Below are 16850 nucleotides of genomic sequence, written 5' to 3'. Positions count from 1 at the left end.
CGAAATGTCACTTCTTTGGTACAGAAAAACTAGTAGTGGTGCAGAATGAATATGGTAGTTGATTGTTTGCTCATCTGATCGTCTTTCAGTCCCAAGATGTTTTGACTTGCAAGAGAAAAAAGGAGCAATGAAGTGAAACCGAGCTCTTGGGACTGAGAGCCGATCAAATGAGATAACAATTAACTGCTCATTTTTCTGCATTCACTACAGTGTTCACACCAAATGAACATGATTGTCACCGATTCCTGATATCCTTTTCAGCTGCTACCGTTCATACGAAAAAATTTCATTGCCTGATTCAGTGCCTGAATTTTACATGAGATTGAGATAGGAAAGGAAATTTCTTTTCAACTGCATACCGCGTTTTACACCAGACAGGGATACCAGATGTGTAGATTTGTCTGTAAAACAAAATTGAAGTCCGTGTGTAAACTTCTATCTCTTTATTTTGTGCACATTTGAGTCCGATCTCTTCAGATTTGCGCAATATTTTCCAAAATATGTAAAGATAACTGTAAGCTTTTACCTTAGGAAGTTCAAACTATTCGAGCTTCGAGTAGACTTTTTGATTTCAAATGAACTGGTAGACAATTTCCAAAAACATGTAACATTTTCACAGAAGTACATTGACCCCTATACAAACATTTTTACTTCTATATGCGAAAAACACCGTCATGATAGTTTATACCATTTCAGACAAAATAAGATTGTGGTTCTCAACCGATTATCTCAATCTAGTCTAGACAACAATTTCATGATTTCTACGGAAATACCATGAAAAAATGCGAACGGAAAAGTTAAACCTCCACGGTAAAATTTTACTATGAAGCTGTTATCTCAACAATTCGCTCTGACGGAGTTATAGTGCTTCAACTGTCAGTTTGTTTATTCTTTGAGTACAGTGGATAGGAATTTCTTCAAGGGTGAATGCGATAGCAACCATTTTGGTAATATTTCCTAATACATATTCGCATACGGGCAGTTCAATGTGTGTGAAGAAAAAGATTTATTTCCGTTAGAGCGAATGTCGACTTGTCGACAAAAACGAAAAAAATATTGTCATGAAGATCAAAATAGTTTTTACTTGCCCTTAAAGATTATAGCTTTTCAACCATTCCTGTGAATTTTGGTGCCCATAGTTTGGATTGAAGTGCGTCCAAAGGTCGCAGAGTAATTGTTCGTCAGGTTCGTCGCTTTTACGTTGGCTTAAGGGAAAACTCATCGAGGTCACTGAAAAAATTATATTTACTAGGGACACCAAAATTCACAGGAATAGTTAAAAGGTTATAATCTATCTTTTTTTCTCAAATTTGAGCTCTAAGGTAAAACCTATGGGAACTAGTGCAATCGTTTATCTTTTAATCTTTCCTTTCCTTTGTTGAATGTTGAATTACAAACATCGACAGTCGTAATGAAAATTTTTTCTGTCGAATCGATCTTTTCGAGCAAATTTTGAGTACGACGATGAACAAGAACACAAGGCATATTTCGATATATGCACACGTGAGAAACAATTCGGTTTTGAATGACGAGATGACAGTATGGAGTCGTATTTTGGCAGTTTACGAATGCTCACGTATAGGACGAAAAAATGAGTGAAACTGAAACAGTTTTATGTAGATTATTTTGAACAGTAAGTGATTTTTTATTGAAATTGACAATAGATGTAAGGAATAAAAAAAATACAGTAAAAAACAAAAGAGACGAAAAAACTGTTTTATATAACCTCTACAACTTTCACGTATAAATCATGATTATTGTTTAGCATGTATAATACTGCAGCTTTATTTCATAACATAATCATGTTACATACAGCCCACTTACAAGAATACATGTAGAGTAAAGTTATTAGTACTTGAAATAGAAGGTCAAAAAACTGCACATCCTTTTGATAACTATTCTTGTTTCATTGTTTTCCAAATTACCTTCCTATAGATTAGACATGCGAGCAGTTTGATAATACGAAGTGAAATCAGTGTTGTTATTATGTGTCATACTTTCATAAAATCAGTTAACACTTGGACTATTTGGAAGATACATTTCCGAGTCCGTGTTTTTCTCCGATTTTTCCATCTGTGTGTAGGGAGGATCGTGCAATTTAGTCATGATTCCCAAACTCTGCTGTAGCTGCCAGCGACGAGCGGCACGTAATGATTTTGTGCGTCGAATTGTCCGGGCTAACATAAACGCACATATGCTGCCAAGAATTTGCACGAAAGCTACTGTTGTTGCACCGGTAGCAATCAATGCTGCACTTTGCGAAATGACCCATCCAAGTCGAGAGTAACAACCGTCTTCAAAAGGTACACACTTTTCTTGCAATGTGGATGGTAGACAGCACGATTGCGGTAGTTCGATGTCATCTGGATTAGTTGGTTGCGGCATGAAGAACGCCCAGTCGTTGTAGCTTTCCACACCGCAACATTCAAGCTAGATCATGAAACTTAATTTAATTTCAAGATATTTTAAAACATATAAAATACTTACTACTCGTTGCATTAAATCAACCGATTGTTCGACATACGGTTTGGTACTATAACTGGCCATAGATTCGTTGATTGTCCGGCGAACCATTTCTTCGACTTGACCTCGGAGTACGAAAGCGGAAATTGCTGCCGCAACTTCCAGTATAAAAACCAAAGCCAACAGGACGCCATACTGAAATCATCACTTGCCGTTAAACCAGCAGCAGTATGGAATGAAAGAGATCAGAACTTACGATATTTATCATTGCGGTACTCTCCTTGACGGCTCCGATGCAGCCAAATATGGAAACAACTATCATAATGGATCCAATCGCCACCAACAAATGAGCCGGCGAGAAAAAGTGTGAATCGATGAAGTACTCAAAATCTCCAAAAATGGTTCCGATAGCCGTTCCGACCGTTACCATCAAGATCGCCGTGAGCTGGAAAAAGTTAGTAAGGCGAAGCACATGTCTTACTTTTTTCATTATAGTATTAAATGCGTCTTTCAAGAAGTACGTTTTTAAATGAGTTTACTTTTTGTATAAAAAATCTGTATAAATTCGAAAAAATTAACCCTGGATAGATAGTCTGCGTCAATTTGACTCCTCGGCTCTCGCTTTCAGCAATATTGCTCATTTTTGACAGTGCATCGATTTTTTCTCGTTTTTTCTTAATCAATAAAAAAAATATTGAAACCCAAATTATGGTTTTTTGTCATTTATCGGTGTGTTAATACCGTAATAACCATTCATTGATAATTTATGAAGTAAAATATGCATTTTCAATTACATAAAAGTCAGGAGTCAATTTGATGCATGGTTATCCTTTTACGCACACCAAAATATGATTATCTCTTCAGGGTTAAGTTCTAACTAACCTGTGCAAAATAAGTTTTGCAAAGTCAACGTTTAACTTTTCGTTATATTCTAAATATATTTTTCCAAATTTTTAGTTAGCGGTGCCCACAGTTGCGTTGAAATGTAGTCGGAGTAGTGCTTGTACGATTTTCGGGGAAAGGGAATTGCTATCCAGCACTTATACACATTGTGAGCAATTATTATTTCTTACTTGATGAAATGTAACGTAAAAACTGTATCAAATATTAGTAGGCTTGATATGTTTTAGAATCTTTAGATTTGAATTTGTGAAAAGTTTTTCATAACTGAAGAGCAAAGTTAATTCACACCTATCCCTGTCGGCAAAAAAATAAATTCCTTCTTCGAATCCAGGAAAAAATCAGTCAGAACAAGCAATGAATATTCGAGAAATTGACTCGAAATTCTAATAAAATAAACGATTCAAAAATAAAATCATTGTAAATACACCGCGCGAAATTTTCTCGAGAAGTCGTTTTAAAAAACGAGTAGTTTGCGTAAAAACTCATAGGAATTCTAACATACGCGTGTAAAAAACGTGTTAATTCCGGAATCCACATTTCATTTGATAACTAATGTTAAGCTTCATATACCTCTAAATCCTTTTGGAAAAACATCAAACATTAAGAAGCATATTGGCTAGTTATAATCAAAATGACTGATGATTCCTAATCTGTCGATTTATTATTGTTGGCTAATGGAGACACTTCATCCTTCAGTTTTATTGGATCTGCGGACACGAGGTATTCTAGTTGCCAATTGAGTTTACATGAAATCAGTTTGTTTTTAAAAAAATTACAATTGGGTTGTTTAGCTATTCACGGAATTCCGATTTTTATATATCATCTGAAAGAGTGTAATTGTCTGAGCAAAGCGTGATTTTGTAAAACTTTATATCATTATACTTCGATTTTTAAATGAAGAATAAAAGTTCGCTTTAAATCGCTACAATGACAGTTGGTTTATGAGCAAACTGTCATTGTAGCGATTTCGAGCAGATTTTGAGCAGTTTTAAATCGTGATTCAAAAAGCGAAGGACGATAGATTTTTTTTCAAAATCACTTTTTACTTAGAAAATACAGATCTTTCAGATGATATAAAAAACAGATATAGCTAAACAACCCAATTCATTGAACAACGAATTGTTTGAGTAATTCGATTTGGAATGTAAGCCAATTTGTTACTTGACTAATATTTCATGTAATAAGTTAAATTTAGCTAAAACATCGCAAAAACCATCTACAAAGTATATTAACCAATTACTTTTATTTAGATTTTAGATTTTATTTATTTTATTTAGAACTGAAAATGTTTGAACATGGCTATGATTAATACTAATCTTTCGACTACACATTCATTTTGAAATTGATATCTCGCTATCCATTCATTTGTACTCATACTCGTTGAGAGCAAACATTTTTGTGATAAGATAAGGTAGCACAATGTAGTACTTGTTGTTGATCGGTGAGCTCTAATTCACAAAAAACGTTGGCATATGATGCATGCTATTCATGAACATTTCATAAATATTTTTCATTCACTTATACTTACCAGAAACATGAAGTTAATCACAAAGATCATATATTTTACACACCGCATTCCCATGTTTAGATCGTTTCGTTCAGTTGCCATTTTCCCAGAACAGTTGCTGTGCACTCCGTGTACTATTTAGCTACTTTAATTATATGATTTATTATTTCACATTCGCGATTTTGGCTGACTTCATCAACCATTCACAATCTAGCAGCTGTCCCTGCGACAGTAAAACGTTAAATGTCCAAGCACTAGAATAAAGAGTTTTACACAGTTTTGCAATATCTTATCAGCATTGCCACATTAGTGCAGGTATTATTTGATAACAAAAACGGTAAGTGGTATGAGTACGTACGCTCAATCCCTTTTTCAGACTATAATGAGTCTAACATTGCCTACGTAAATGTATCTAAAACTATACGCAGTGATACAATTTCAACATTGAAACAACACAGTTTAAATCGCAATAAATAAGTTTCGCACTACCAACTCAACGTCTATGCAATGAGAACAGTACCTACAGATTACTAAAACTTTTACCTTGACCTTACCGTAATATAGAACTGTTTGGGATTTTCGGTATCCATGGCAATGAAAGTTTATTCTCTTTCTTTGTTTGATTAAGAACTATTCCTGGTAGCTTCTAGTCTCATAAATGCCACACTTTGACTTTGCTTCGCTGAAAAGAATGGAACAGTTTTGTGTGTAAATGATGAGACGGCATAAAAAAGACCAACTGTAATAATTTTTCTTTCTCGAAAAAATCGCATTTATTGTAACCAAAACCTTAAATAGGAGTTTTTTCTTCTGGGATGGGATCCAACCGAAATATGGGTGGTGTATTAGCACTGGCGGCAACACGGATTGCTTCGTGTTTCCGATAGTTGCGAAGTTGGATCGTGAAAACGACCGCACTAACAACACATATCACCTGAAAAATGATAGCAACTATTGTGCCGGAGGCTAAGACATTGAGCAGATACCCAATGAGTTCATTCATGCGGTTTAAACAGCCCACTTCGAACGGGACTTCAAACTGAGGTGAGGCGAAGCAGGACATTGGAACCGTGCTCTGGGAGTCATCATGATGTGGCCAGTTGTACCAATCAGAGTAATTCTCAAGTCCGCAGCATTGTAGCTGAGTTGATAAAACACAAATTTATGAATGGCAAGCAAACGTATGACAAAACTATAATACCCTTTGTTGCATATGGTTAACCGAGCGGTGTGAATTTCGATCGCGGTAAAAATCCAGAAATACACTCTTCATACGCACTTCCAACAAGCGGTATGTGTTCCGAATTAGCGAGTAGGTGGAAATTACTATGATGATTTCTAGCACGATCATCATAGAATAAACAACGATGAACTGAAACATGGTGGCAATAGTTAGAAATTACCAAAGTTCCAAATTGATATACTTACTATCCCGACAGCGGACATATTTTCCAGCATTATTCCAATACATCCGCACAGCACAACAAGCAACATGAAGATTCCAAGAACAACAATAAATGTTGCCAACGCGTGGAATTGGTTATCCAAAAATAGTTGAAATTCCGCAAAAACATTGCCTGTGCTGGCACCGAGAACAATTGCGATTATCTCCAGAATCTACGAAAATAATTTATATTAGCTAGACTTTTACTCCATTTTTAGTTGAATGATTTATCCATGTCAGGTTCAAATGTGTGCTCACAAACTGAAAAATTAAACGTGCTTTTTTAATTTCTGATCCGAATCTCTGGTTTTTATAGTGAGTGTTTAAATTAGTAGGTCAGTTTTTAATTTTAAATAACTGAATTTTCTTTTAGCAAAAGTTTGGTTCTAGTGAAATCGCATCTTTATACAGCTTACTTTTTTAATGCGTGAACATGCTGTTAAAAAACGCAGCAGTTAGCAAAAATTTGACTCTTCTGGGCGTCTAATAATAATAATCTGACAGTTCCGATTTTCCATAAATTGACAATAAACTATAACACTCGCTAATTTATTTACTTTTGCGCAAACACCCTATAGTTAGTATACCTCGATTCTGCATTGTGAAATGTTGCTTGTACACACTTAAAACTGGATCTCGAGCTCGGCAAAAAAACATCCGAGTTCACTCGGCAACTTTGGATTCAACCAGTATTTCAGCAAAAAAATGCCGGTTGCCGACAGTTGTCAGATCATTTTGCCGAGACTTCGTCCAAAAAACTAAGCTTGACGAATCTCGTCTCTATTTTTTGCCGAATTTATCGTTAAACATTGTTGATGCCGAGGTCAGCAAAAACATTACTGGTATCTCGGCACAAATTTTACTCGTTGCCGTGTTTCGGCAATACAGCTGTCATTCTCATGAACGAGTTGCCGCCATTTTTCTTAGTGCAAATTTATGCGTGTTACGGGTGAGCAAACAGGAATCGGATACAAGTTTGGCTGAAATTTGTGCAAATTACAAGTGTTTACAATCCGGTAGCAGAAAAAAATGTAGTACAGTTTGGGGGGAAGTGGCTGGAATTTAAAAAGTGTAGTTTCAAATCGTGTGAATACAATATTTTATTTGTTTTAGGGATAGGCATTAGACGTAATTTTAGATTAGATGTTTAGCTCAATGCCCTACTGGCGAGCAAGATAAAGATAAGTATTCAAGATTTAGTATGAATAAATTTCTTTACTTACTAAAACTTATCGAGCTTATAATTTATCTTTTGAAAGAAAACTACCTGATTCACAGCAAAACTATTTTCTGCGATTGGATTCCACTGAAAAAACGGCTCTTTACTGTGCCGAACATTCAGCTTATATAACCGAAAGGTCGTTAGACTGGTTTGCCGCTTCTCGGCTGGATTTGCCGAGAGCACAGTCAACTGTGTACCGCGATTCTCGGCATAAAATGACATCTGTCAAATATTGGTTTTCCGAGATTCTCGGCAAAAGAGATTCAGCCGAGATGGTTGCCGAGCACTCGTCTGTCCAAATCTCGGCACAAACAATGCCGAGATTCGGCGAAATTTTTTAAGTGTGTAGTGTTCAACCTACTGTTAAAGCTGAATAAGATAACAATTTCATGGTTTCTCCAACAATGCTAAGCATGGGCGTAGCCAGAATTTCAAATAGGGGGGGGGGGGGGGCAAGCTCTTCAAAATTTTAGAAGTAAAAAAATGGTACACTAAGGTCGCTTTTTACGCGTTTTTTTTTCACGCGGCTTTTTTTACGTGGATTCCGGAATTTACGTGGTTTTTTACGCGAATTTCGAAATTTACGCGTTTTTTACGCGGATTCCGGAATTTACGCGTTTTTTTACGCGGCACGTATGCCCCGCGTAAAAAGCAACTTAAATGTGTTTTAAAAAATAGAAATAAATACTAGTTTTTAGTGACTGTTACATCAAGGCAACCAGTGAAAAGTTGTCCTTGACATCAGATTGGGAAATTTGATTATTTTTTGTCCAACCTCGAATATAAATAGATGTTCTTTACTAAAAACTCTTAATTTCGTTTAAACCTTTGGACATATTATTTTGACGACGAGGATCTCAAGAATCCACGAACATGGCAGAAGATAGAGTTGATCAGCAGCCGCAACCGGGAATTCAAGATATGATTCACAAGATGGCCCAAATTTTACAGCGGATAGCGGTCCAGCAAAGTTGGACACCCATTCTCACAGCCGCTATCTCAACTACATCCTGTCAAAGCTTCCCAAGGACGTGAAGATTGAAGACACAGTCAAGATTCTCAATAAAATCTTCGGGCATCAAACGTCAAACGTTCCGGAAGCGGTTCATGTGTCTTTTCACGATTGTTGTCGATCATCTGCCGATGAACACTCAGCAAGTAGAGAGCAGTCAATCGCTGTTCAAATATTGTTGACCTCAGCCAGGTTTTTATCGACGTAATGTGCTGAACGAGCGTTCAATCGTGCATGTTTTCATGGTAGAGCAAGTGCATTTTTAACTGCTTTCTCAGTCGCAGTGAAGAAAGAACGGGCTTTAGCTAGCAGGTCTATAAGATCCAACTCTTATAAGTTCACACGGTCTGCTCTCATACTGCTGCAATGTTAATACAAAACTTCCACCTCTCCAACAAAATTATCAACTTCATAAAAAATTACGAAATTTTCGGTTTTGCGCATGAACTCTTCCAACGACATGCGTATTACGTTAGCGGGATGCAGCAAGGACAACGCGTAGGCAGGTGCACTATCTTCATCGAACCATGTTTCCAGTGAGGTTACAAGAGAATCAAGGTGAGGAATTGTCACAGCTCGGTTTCAATACTGTTGAGCCAAGCTAGTTGATGCAGGCGGATTTGCCCGGTACTTTTGCCGCCGCAATACCCTTGGTGGATCAAGCATTTCAATCAATTATTTTTGATCTGGCTGTTACTTTACACAGATGTTTCTATGGGCTAAAGATGTCGTTTTGTGCTGTTAGAATTATTGAAAACAAAATTCTGCATCAATGTCAACACTTAGGGGGGGGGGGGCAACGGCCCCCTGCCCCCCTCTGGCTACGCCTATGATGCTAAGAGTAAATTTAGAATGGTAAAATAAAAAACGCCAAGTGCAAAGCCGAGAGTTGTGGAAAGACCGGGTAAGCAATCCGCTACGACTGTTGGTCACATGCTGACAAAAGGCGGGGCTTCCTTTTCCGGAAGGTAGTTTCATGGAGTCGACACCGATGGAAGCATTCTAAGTAACGCAGTGTTCATCTAAGGTCCTGATAGTGCTCGGGACTTTAAACAATGGCACTACAATGGTCTCCCTGCGACATAGGGGGTTGTTCACTGGCCTTGTAATCCCGCACCGTTGAAAAACAACAGCAGCGAACGAATTAACGTTAGTTACGGACCTGAACAATCGGCTAGGCAACGAAAACGGACTAACGATTGGATACTTTGAACATGGAACTGCCGATCTCTCAACTTTCTGGGAGGTACCTGCGTGCTTTTTGAGAAATTGAAGACCCGCAAGTTCAACATCGTAGCGCTGCAGGATGTATGCTGGAAAAGGCGTACGTGCTGGGATGGTCATACCATCTACCAGAGTTGTACGGAAGCACACACGAGCCGGGAATAGTCCTAAAATGTGCAAGTTGTGGATGAAAGACCCTTTTTCCAACATTAGTATTATTAACGTGCATAGTCCACACCTCGGAAGTACCGATGACGACAAAGACGAATTTCACACGCAGTTATGGAGAGTGAATACGACCGCTGCCCAAAACATGATGTCGAGATCATCATCGGGAACTACAACGCTCAGGTTGGCTAGGAGGAGGTGTATAGACCGGTGATTGTACGTTTCAGTGCACACCAACTGACGAATGAATGGCATCAGACTAATCGACTTTGCCACCTCCAAGAACATGGCACCTTCTTCCAGCACAGTCTCCGCCATAGATTCACCTGGAGATCACCAAATAGAAAAGAAACACACATCGACCACGCTTTGATAGATGGTCAATACTTTTCGGACATTATCGACGTCAGAGAACATCGAGGTGTCAACATCGATTCAGACCACTACCAAACGATGGTTAGGATACGCCAAAAACTATCCGTTGTAAAAAGCATACGGTACCGTCGCCCGCCACGGTATAATCTCGCGCGACTGAAGCGATTTGACGTCGCAGAACAGTACGCGTCATCGCTCGGAGCTGCGCTGCCAGAAGAGGAAGCCCCTTAATATGATCGCTTAAATGCCGTTAAAACAGCTATCAGTAGTGTCGCGGAGGATGTCCTGGGATACGTGCAACCGAATCGATGTAACGAGTGGTTGGACTGAGAATGCCGGCAGATATTGGACAAGAAAAACGCAGCACGAGCAACAATGCTGCGTAGAGCCACCCGTCAGAATTTGAATTGAAACGGAGGCAGCGAGTCCAACTCTTCAAGGAAAAAATCACAAGAAGGTTGTATGCAAAGCCACGACCGCAAGGTTGAAGTAGAATACTTTTACAAGAAAGATAACCTGGCTGCTTGCGTGTCAGTCATTTTTTCTAGTGAATAAACGTTGACAGTATTGTAATTTCTTTTTGTCTGATATTTTGAATGAAGTTCATTGGATATTTTTAAATTTTGTGCAAATGAGAAGTTTAAGTGCTGCCGAATTGTAATATGCACATTTTATACGACATCATTAAACGGGAAAGGAACAAAGGCTACGGTTATGCAGAACGCGAATGCCGGCGCGATGCGATTCGCCTTACCGTGGTGAAATGTACAGCTCTTTTTAAGGCGAAGTAGAGCTATACATTTCAACGGATTTCGTCTTGCCGAATCGCATCGCGCCGTTATTTGCGTTCTGCTTGACCGTAGCCGAACACTAAGCGACGCAAACTCGTAATAATAGTCAGAGTATGCATGTAGATGAAGATAATTAATTTTGGATTATAGCACAAAACGAGAAAATATTAACTCTTCAAATAATCATTTGTGCTCTTCAAATTTCAGTTGTTCAATTTAATATTCGATGAAATGTTTGTTTATTATCTGATGAAGCTCTTATAAGGCCAAATGATGCATTCCCAATTTACTAGGTCCATAACTCTGCCGACCGTGCTTGGGAAAGCGCGGTATAACGACTAACCAGAGGTCGAATTTTGTGTTTTGACAAGGCTTAAGAGTTTTCAATAGTACAATAGTTCGAATGATAAAATTGCAATTTCATGCATTTGGTAGGAATCTTAGAAGATTTTCTAATCGATTGCTGCAAAAACGAAGGAAATCCATCGAAAACTAACCGATTTATTGGCATTTGAAATTTTTCTCACTTTTTTCAGTTTTAGATTTTCATTTTACATCCCTATGTAGCCGAACTTCCTGAGAGAAGTATTCTAATTCAAAATTAAATCTTCATTAATTCATTTGTTGTCCTTATAAGGACAATTGTTCAATTTATCATTGATAGTGAGGACTAAGGCGCACGGTCAACACAATGAGAAAGGTGTTTTCACATTGAAAACTAGACACGGCTTTACTGGAGGAAGTGTTGGCAAATGCATCTACCGCTAATACCACCGCTATCATACGAAAGCGCGTCGTTTCATGTGGGGAATATCAACAACGAAAAATGACGCGCGTCTAAGCATAACCCGAACTGTTTCGCCGTGCTGCTCCCATCTACCTTTACATCGGCCTCAGGGAAAAACCGGCTGCATCTGCATCTACCGCTGAGGCTGTCACTATACTGCTATTGGTACCAAAAGCTATTAACTCTTCAAATAAGTGTTTTATTTGTTCTCAAAAGAACAATTGTTCAATTCAAAATCGGATTTACGCAATCGCATCTCTGTAATATTACCGACAGTAATATTCTTCTGAACAAAATGATACAACTTTCCCATTAGGCCTCTGCCACAATAGACGCGAAAAGCGACGCGAACCGTTTCGCTCGGCTGTAGGTTAATGTACAGCCATCAGTAGAGCTGTGCATAAACCTACGGCCGAGCGAATCGGTTCGCGCCGCTTTTCGCGTCTACTATGGCAGAGGCCTTCGAGAAAGTTGCTGGCTGATGTATTCACTTCATGCAAGCCTACTGCTGATGCTTCCCGCTACCACACTGAAACAGCATTTTAGTGAAGGGAGTGTCTTTGCATCAGCTGACCCTGCTACTATCGATGATCAGCGTCCATACCCGCATACCCGTTGCAACAGCTACGCTATGCATAGCCATGCCACAGTTGTGGCCGCTTTACGCTGGCCTAACTGCTGAGCAACTGCAACGCTATCCGTAGCCATGCCACAGTTGTGGCCGCCATTGGTATCCGCTGTACCTGAATCTGCTGGCCCTGCTGCTATCGATGGTGAGATCCGCTGAAACTGCTACGCTTATCCACAGCCGTGCCACAGTTGTGGCCGCTATCCGCTATCTAAGGGAGGACTGCTGTCGTCGCTGTTCAGAACTACTATGAGCGGCTTCGACTAAAACAGGCTCTTATATAGGGATGAAAATAGGAATGAATTATTTTACGTACGTGGTGGAATGATATAACTTAAAAATATGTGTGACTTCATTCTGGTTCAGAGCGATCATTTGATAAGCTCCACCTCTTTTTTCAGTTTCTAAAGTTTTTCCTCAGTTTCGTAGCACGGATACACAAAAATGATTTCTTGTCGAACCGGACCGATAGCACTCTCATTGAAGCAACAAAATAACATGTTTTGTGTCGTGTTGCGCAGCTTCGTTGAAGAAAATGTTCCCGTCCCCGTGTCGCATGTAAGCAGATTATTGCGTTCAGTAGACAGTAGATAGTGCATCCAGCAAATAAACACCGATGGTGCTCTCACACACGCAACGGTTTTAACCCGTATTTTATTGTGGTTTGTAACATCAAGCGATTTCGTTTGCTCGCTGTTGCGTGTTGCATCATGTGACAACTTGGCAGCTGGGAGACGACGAAATTCTGTTTACGCTGATTGATTGAATCGTCTTCATATTAGCTCTGCATAGTCGAACTAACTGCTTTTGTGAATGCGTTCTAACAGGGCAGTTTATTATTCAATGTCGGTTATGCTGATCGCAGCGTTTGCGCTGCCCCTACAGTGGGAAGTTTACTAAATAAAGTAAAAATTAGACAACTACAACAGAATTTTATTGCATCCCGCACAAAATGTCTGCTTGTGTTGATGCCAGAAAATTATTAACCTTCAATTATTTTTTTATTTGCCTTAAAAAAGCATTTTGCTGTTCAAAATCGGTTGCTAATTACAACCTTTGAGCTGCCCTAACATTGGGGGAATTAAGATACACGGACAACATGCACTGTGGAAGCTATTTCACATTCAGTAAATTAGACGGGTGCGACAAATTTAAATTGGTAGGATGCAACACAGAATACTTGCTTGCGTTGACAAAAATTATTAACATTCAATGACTTGTTTATTTGCCTTCAAAAAGGCATTTTGATTTCCAAAATTGGATTTCCTGATGGCAATCTTCATGCTGCCCCAACACGGGGTGAATAATGGCTGTCTGGCGACACACGCTGAGAAAAACCGCGCTGCTCCTGAGACGTGGTGACCAACCACAGGGCTAGTGCTGCTGCTAAGGAAGGACGACTGCTGTTGTCGCTGTCTAGAACTATTATGAGCGGCTCCGGCTGAAACAGGCTCTTATATAGGCCAAATAGCATGTTTTCAATTGCAAGGTATATGATTCTGTCGACCGTGCTTGGGAAGCAAGCATATAACGACCAATCAGAGGTTGAACTTTTTGTTTTGACAAGGCTTGACTATTTTCAATAGTACAATAGTGTGAATAATAAAATTACAATTATCTTATTTTGGGAAAAATCTTAGAAGATTTTCCAATCTATTGCTGCAAGAACGAAGGAAATCCATCGAATACTAACCGATTTATTAGCATTTGAAATTGGACATATTTTTCACTTTTTTCGGTTTTAGATTTTCATTTCACATCCCTATGTAGCCGAACTTCCTGAGAGAAGTATTCTACTTCAAAAAAGCGACGCCAGGAAGAGGAGGAATGAGAAGAACTCGAGCAGCTGCATCGAAGAAACGAAACACGAAAATTCTATCAAAAACTCAACGCATCCCGCAGAGACTTTGTATCACGATCCGAATTGTGTAGGAATGAGGATGGAGGAGTTTTGACGGATAATCGTGAGGTGATCGAAAGGTGGAAGCATCACTACGATGAACACCTGAACAACGTGCAAGCAGGAGACCACAACAAGAGCGGAGGAGACGTTTTCGGTGCAGCGAACGACGAAGATGTGCCACACCCAAGAATAAGCGAAGTTAAGGATGCGAACCGGTAGCTCAAGAACAACGAATATGCTGGAAAGGACGGCTTCGGAGCGGAACTTATAAAAAAGGGTCCCGACAAATTGGCCAGCTCACTGCATCGGCTGATCGTCGAGATCTGGGAGACAGAACAGCTACCAGTGGAGTTGAACGATGGGGTTTTTTTGCCCCATCTATAAGAAAGGCTACAAGCTAGATTTCGAAAACTACCGAGCGATTACTATCCTGAATGCCTCCTACAAAGTGATATCCCACATAGTTTTCATGCAACTGTCACTACCAACCATCAGATTTGTGGGAGGTAACCAAGCTGGCTTCATGGAGGGTCGATCCACAACGGACTAGATCTTTACTCTGCGGCAGGTCTTCCAAAAATGCCGCGAATACAGAGCCCCTACACATCATTTCTTCATCGACCCCGGAGCCGTTTATGACACGATTATTCGTGAAAAGCTGTGGAGAATACTCGACAAGAACGGCTTTCCCGGCTTAAAGGCTACGATGGAGGATGTGCAGTGTTGTGTGAGGATTACGGGTGGTCTATCTGACCCATTCGGATTCCGCAGCGGACTTCGACAAGGTGATGGTCTTTCCTACCTGCTGTTCAATATTACGCTAGAATGTGTTGTGAGACGAGTTAGAATAGAGACGTGCGGCACGACGTTCGTTAAATCCAGTGAGTTAATCTGCTTTGCGGATGACGTGGACATTGTCGGCAAAACATTTGAGGCGGTGGCAAATCAGTACACCAGACTAAAATGTGAAGCGGAGAAGATTGGATTAAAGATAAAAACGTCTAAAACGAAGTACATACCACCGGGTGGTGCCGACCGCGACAGGGCACGCCTAGGTAGTGTTGTGATAATCGACGGTGATGAGTTTTTTTGTAAGATTTGGACCACTGCGACCATTGTTTTGATCTTTTGTGGTAGACGGAGATGAGTTTGAGGTAGTCGACGAATTCTTATAAAATCGGCTCAATTTTGACTGAGAACAATGATACCAGCCGTGAGATTAGGAGATTATGGGCTTATTATGGGCTCCACAAAAAATTACTGTCGAAACGTCTAAGGCCCCGCGCAAATCGTCTAAGAACCATCTTTGGTGGAGTGCAGGAGAACGAAGTCTGGAGGCGTATAATGAACCACCTTAACAAACAATTTTGTTAAATAGCAGCTTATGAAGCTATTGTTCAGCTGAAATCCGCCTAATATTAGTTTATTAAGCCGTAAATGAACAAAATTGTTTGTTGGGACGAGCTCGCGTGCCTCTTCGGTGAACCCAGTATTCAGAATGTGGTTATAGCTGGAAGGATACGCTGAGGAGGGCATAAAGCTAGAAATCTCACTTCAAATCCGGTAGGAACAAGAAGACAAGGGGCGCAAAGAGCGAGATGGGAGATCCAGATGGAGCACGATCTTCAAAGCACCGGGTGCCCACGAAATTGGAGGCAGGCAGCCATGGATCAAGTGAATTGACGGAACTACGTTATACAGGCTATATCTAAGGATGTACAGCCATATGAGTAAGTAAGTAAGTAAGTAGCTTTCCTCATGTCCGCATTACACATTTCCAGTATTTCGTATCAATACACAGGCGACTCCTCAAGCTGCTTAAAATATGTTCCGTAGCCTATATCTTCTAACGGTGGTGAACCAGCCTGTGGCTGAAAACCACCTTAATGAAGAAATAAATAGAGTATATCCTCTTAATCCCTCGATTGACGTCACTATTTTGCTGATTGTCGTGAAATTTGAAAAAAAAAACTGGACTGATTTGTCACTAGTTTTCTCGAATTCTTAAATAATTTGAAATTATAACAAGCTCGAAAATACTAATGCATGACAGAAGCTTTAAGGATAGCTTTTCAAAAAACTATGTTCAATATATACAGCCTAATTCAACTGTCATTGAAATTATACATACCAGACACATGACCATTAACAGCAGAATTAGATATTTAATAATCGACAAGGATTTTCTGGTAATAATACGTGACAGCGGTGGTTGCTGTGGAGCTCCCTGAGGGTTTTCCGCGTAACCAGACATCTTGCATCGATAGCACCATGAGTTTCAAGAGACTAAAAATAAACACACTTTCTTGCACAATTCAATAATTGACTCATTAATGGCAAAAAATCTTCTTTTGTTCAACGTCGCTTTCTATCGACGGCAGCTTGGTCTTTGAAGGTTTATCCTTGTTGAAAGAAACGTTTTG

At 39.6% G+C, this 16850-nt stretch overlaps 3 protein-coding genes across 8 annotated transcripts in view; all 3 read right to left on the bottom strand.

Annotated features, from left to right (window-relative positions):
* The window catches only part of LOC129727437 (NADH dehydrogenase [ubiquinone] 1 alpha subcomplex subunit 13), a 510282-nt gene that overhangs the window by 1630 nt on the left and 491802 nt on the right, over positions 1-16850 (bottom strand). The gene's annotated exons all lie outside the window — the stretch shown is intronic.
* Positions 1693-5036, bottom strand: LOC129727431 (CD63 antigen). The gene is made up of 4 exons (XM_055685266.1): positions 4895-5036; positions 2720-2908; positions 2488-2658; positions 1693-2430 (listed from the first exon to the last, which is right to left on the bottom strand). The coding sequence occupies exons 1-4, from the start codon at positions 4973-4975 to the stop codon at positions 2008-2010; spliced, it is 864 nt and encodes a 287-aa protein (XP_055541241.1). The 5' UTR covers positions 4976-5036; the 3' UTR covers positions 1693-2007.
* On the bottom strand, positions 5540-16802 carry LOC129727434 (tetraspanin-3-like). Of its 3 annotated transcripts, none has more exons than XM_055685269.1 (5): positions 16559-16802; positions 6302-6490; positions 6075-6245; positions 5860-6014; positions 5540-5790 (listed from the first exon to the last, which is right to left on the bottom strand). In XM_055685269.1, exons 1-5 carry the CDS (start codon positions 16679-16681, stop codon positions 5664-5666), a joined length of 765 nt encoding a protein of 254 aa, XP_055541244.1. In that variant the 5' UTR covers positions 16682-16802; the 3' UTR covers positions 5540-5663. The 3 variants fall into 3 exon arrangements, with proteins under 3 accessions (XP_055541244.1, XP_055541243.1, XP_055541246.1); XM_055685271.1 differs by having other exon boundaries at positions 5684-5807; XM_055685268.1 differs by having other exon boundaries at positions 5540-6014.

The sequence above is a fragment of the Wyeomyia smithii genome, chromosome 3, assembly GCF_029784165.1.
Source record: "Wyeomyia smithii strain HCP4-BCI-WySm-NY-G18 chromosome 3, ASM2978416v1, whole genome shotgun sequence".
Classification (NCBI taxonomy): Eukaryota; Metazoa; Arthropoda; class Insecta; order Diptera; family Culicidae; genus Wyeomyia; species Wyeomyia smithii.
The sequence above is the reverse complement of the archived record's forward strand: the minus strand, read 5'-3'. Positions and strand labels throughout refer to the sequence as shown.

What these genes read in the sequence shown, in the direction of transcription:
- LOC129727431 (XM_055685266.1), bottom strand. Translation starts at nt 4,975, where the DNA reads ATGGCAACTGAACGAAACGATCTAAACATGGGAATGCGGTGTGTAAAA. An exon ending in TGATTAACTTCATGTTTCTG is followed by an intron (nt 2,909 to 4,894) that starts GTAAGTATAAGT and finishes AACTTTTTCCAG; the next exon opens with CTCACGGCGATCTTGATGGT. An exon ending in TTGATTTAATGCAACGAGTA is followed by an intron (nt 2,431 to 2,487) that starts GTAAGTATTTTA and finishes TTCATGATCTAG; the next exon opens with CTTGAATGTTGCGGTGTGGA.
- LOC129727434 (XM_055685268.1), bottom strand. Translation starts at nt 16,681, where the DNA reads ATGTCTGGTTACGCGGAAAACCCTCAGGGAGCTCCACAGCAACCACCG. An exon ending in TGTTAATGGTCATGTGTCTG is followed by an intron (nt 6,491 to 16,558) that starts GTATGTATAATT and finishes TTATTTTCGTAG; the next exon opens with ATTCTGGAGATAATCGCAAT. An exon ending in ATATGTCCGCTGTCGGGATA is followed by an intron (nt 6,246 to 6,301) that starts GTAAGTATATCA and finishes ACCATGTTTCAG; the next exon opens with TTCATCGTTGTTTATTCTAT.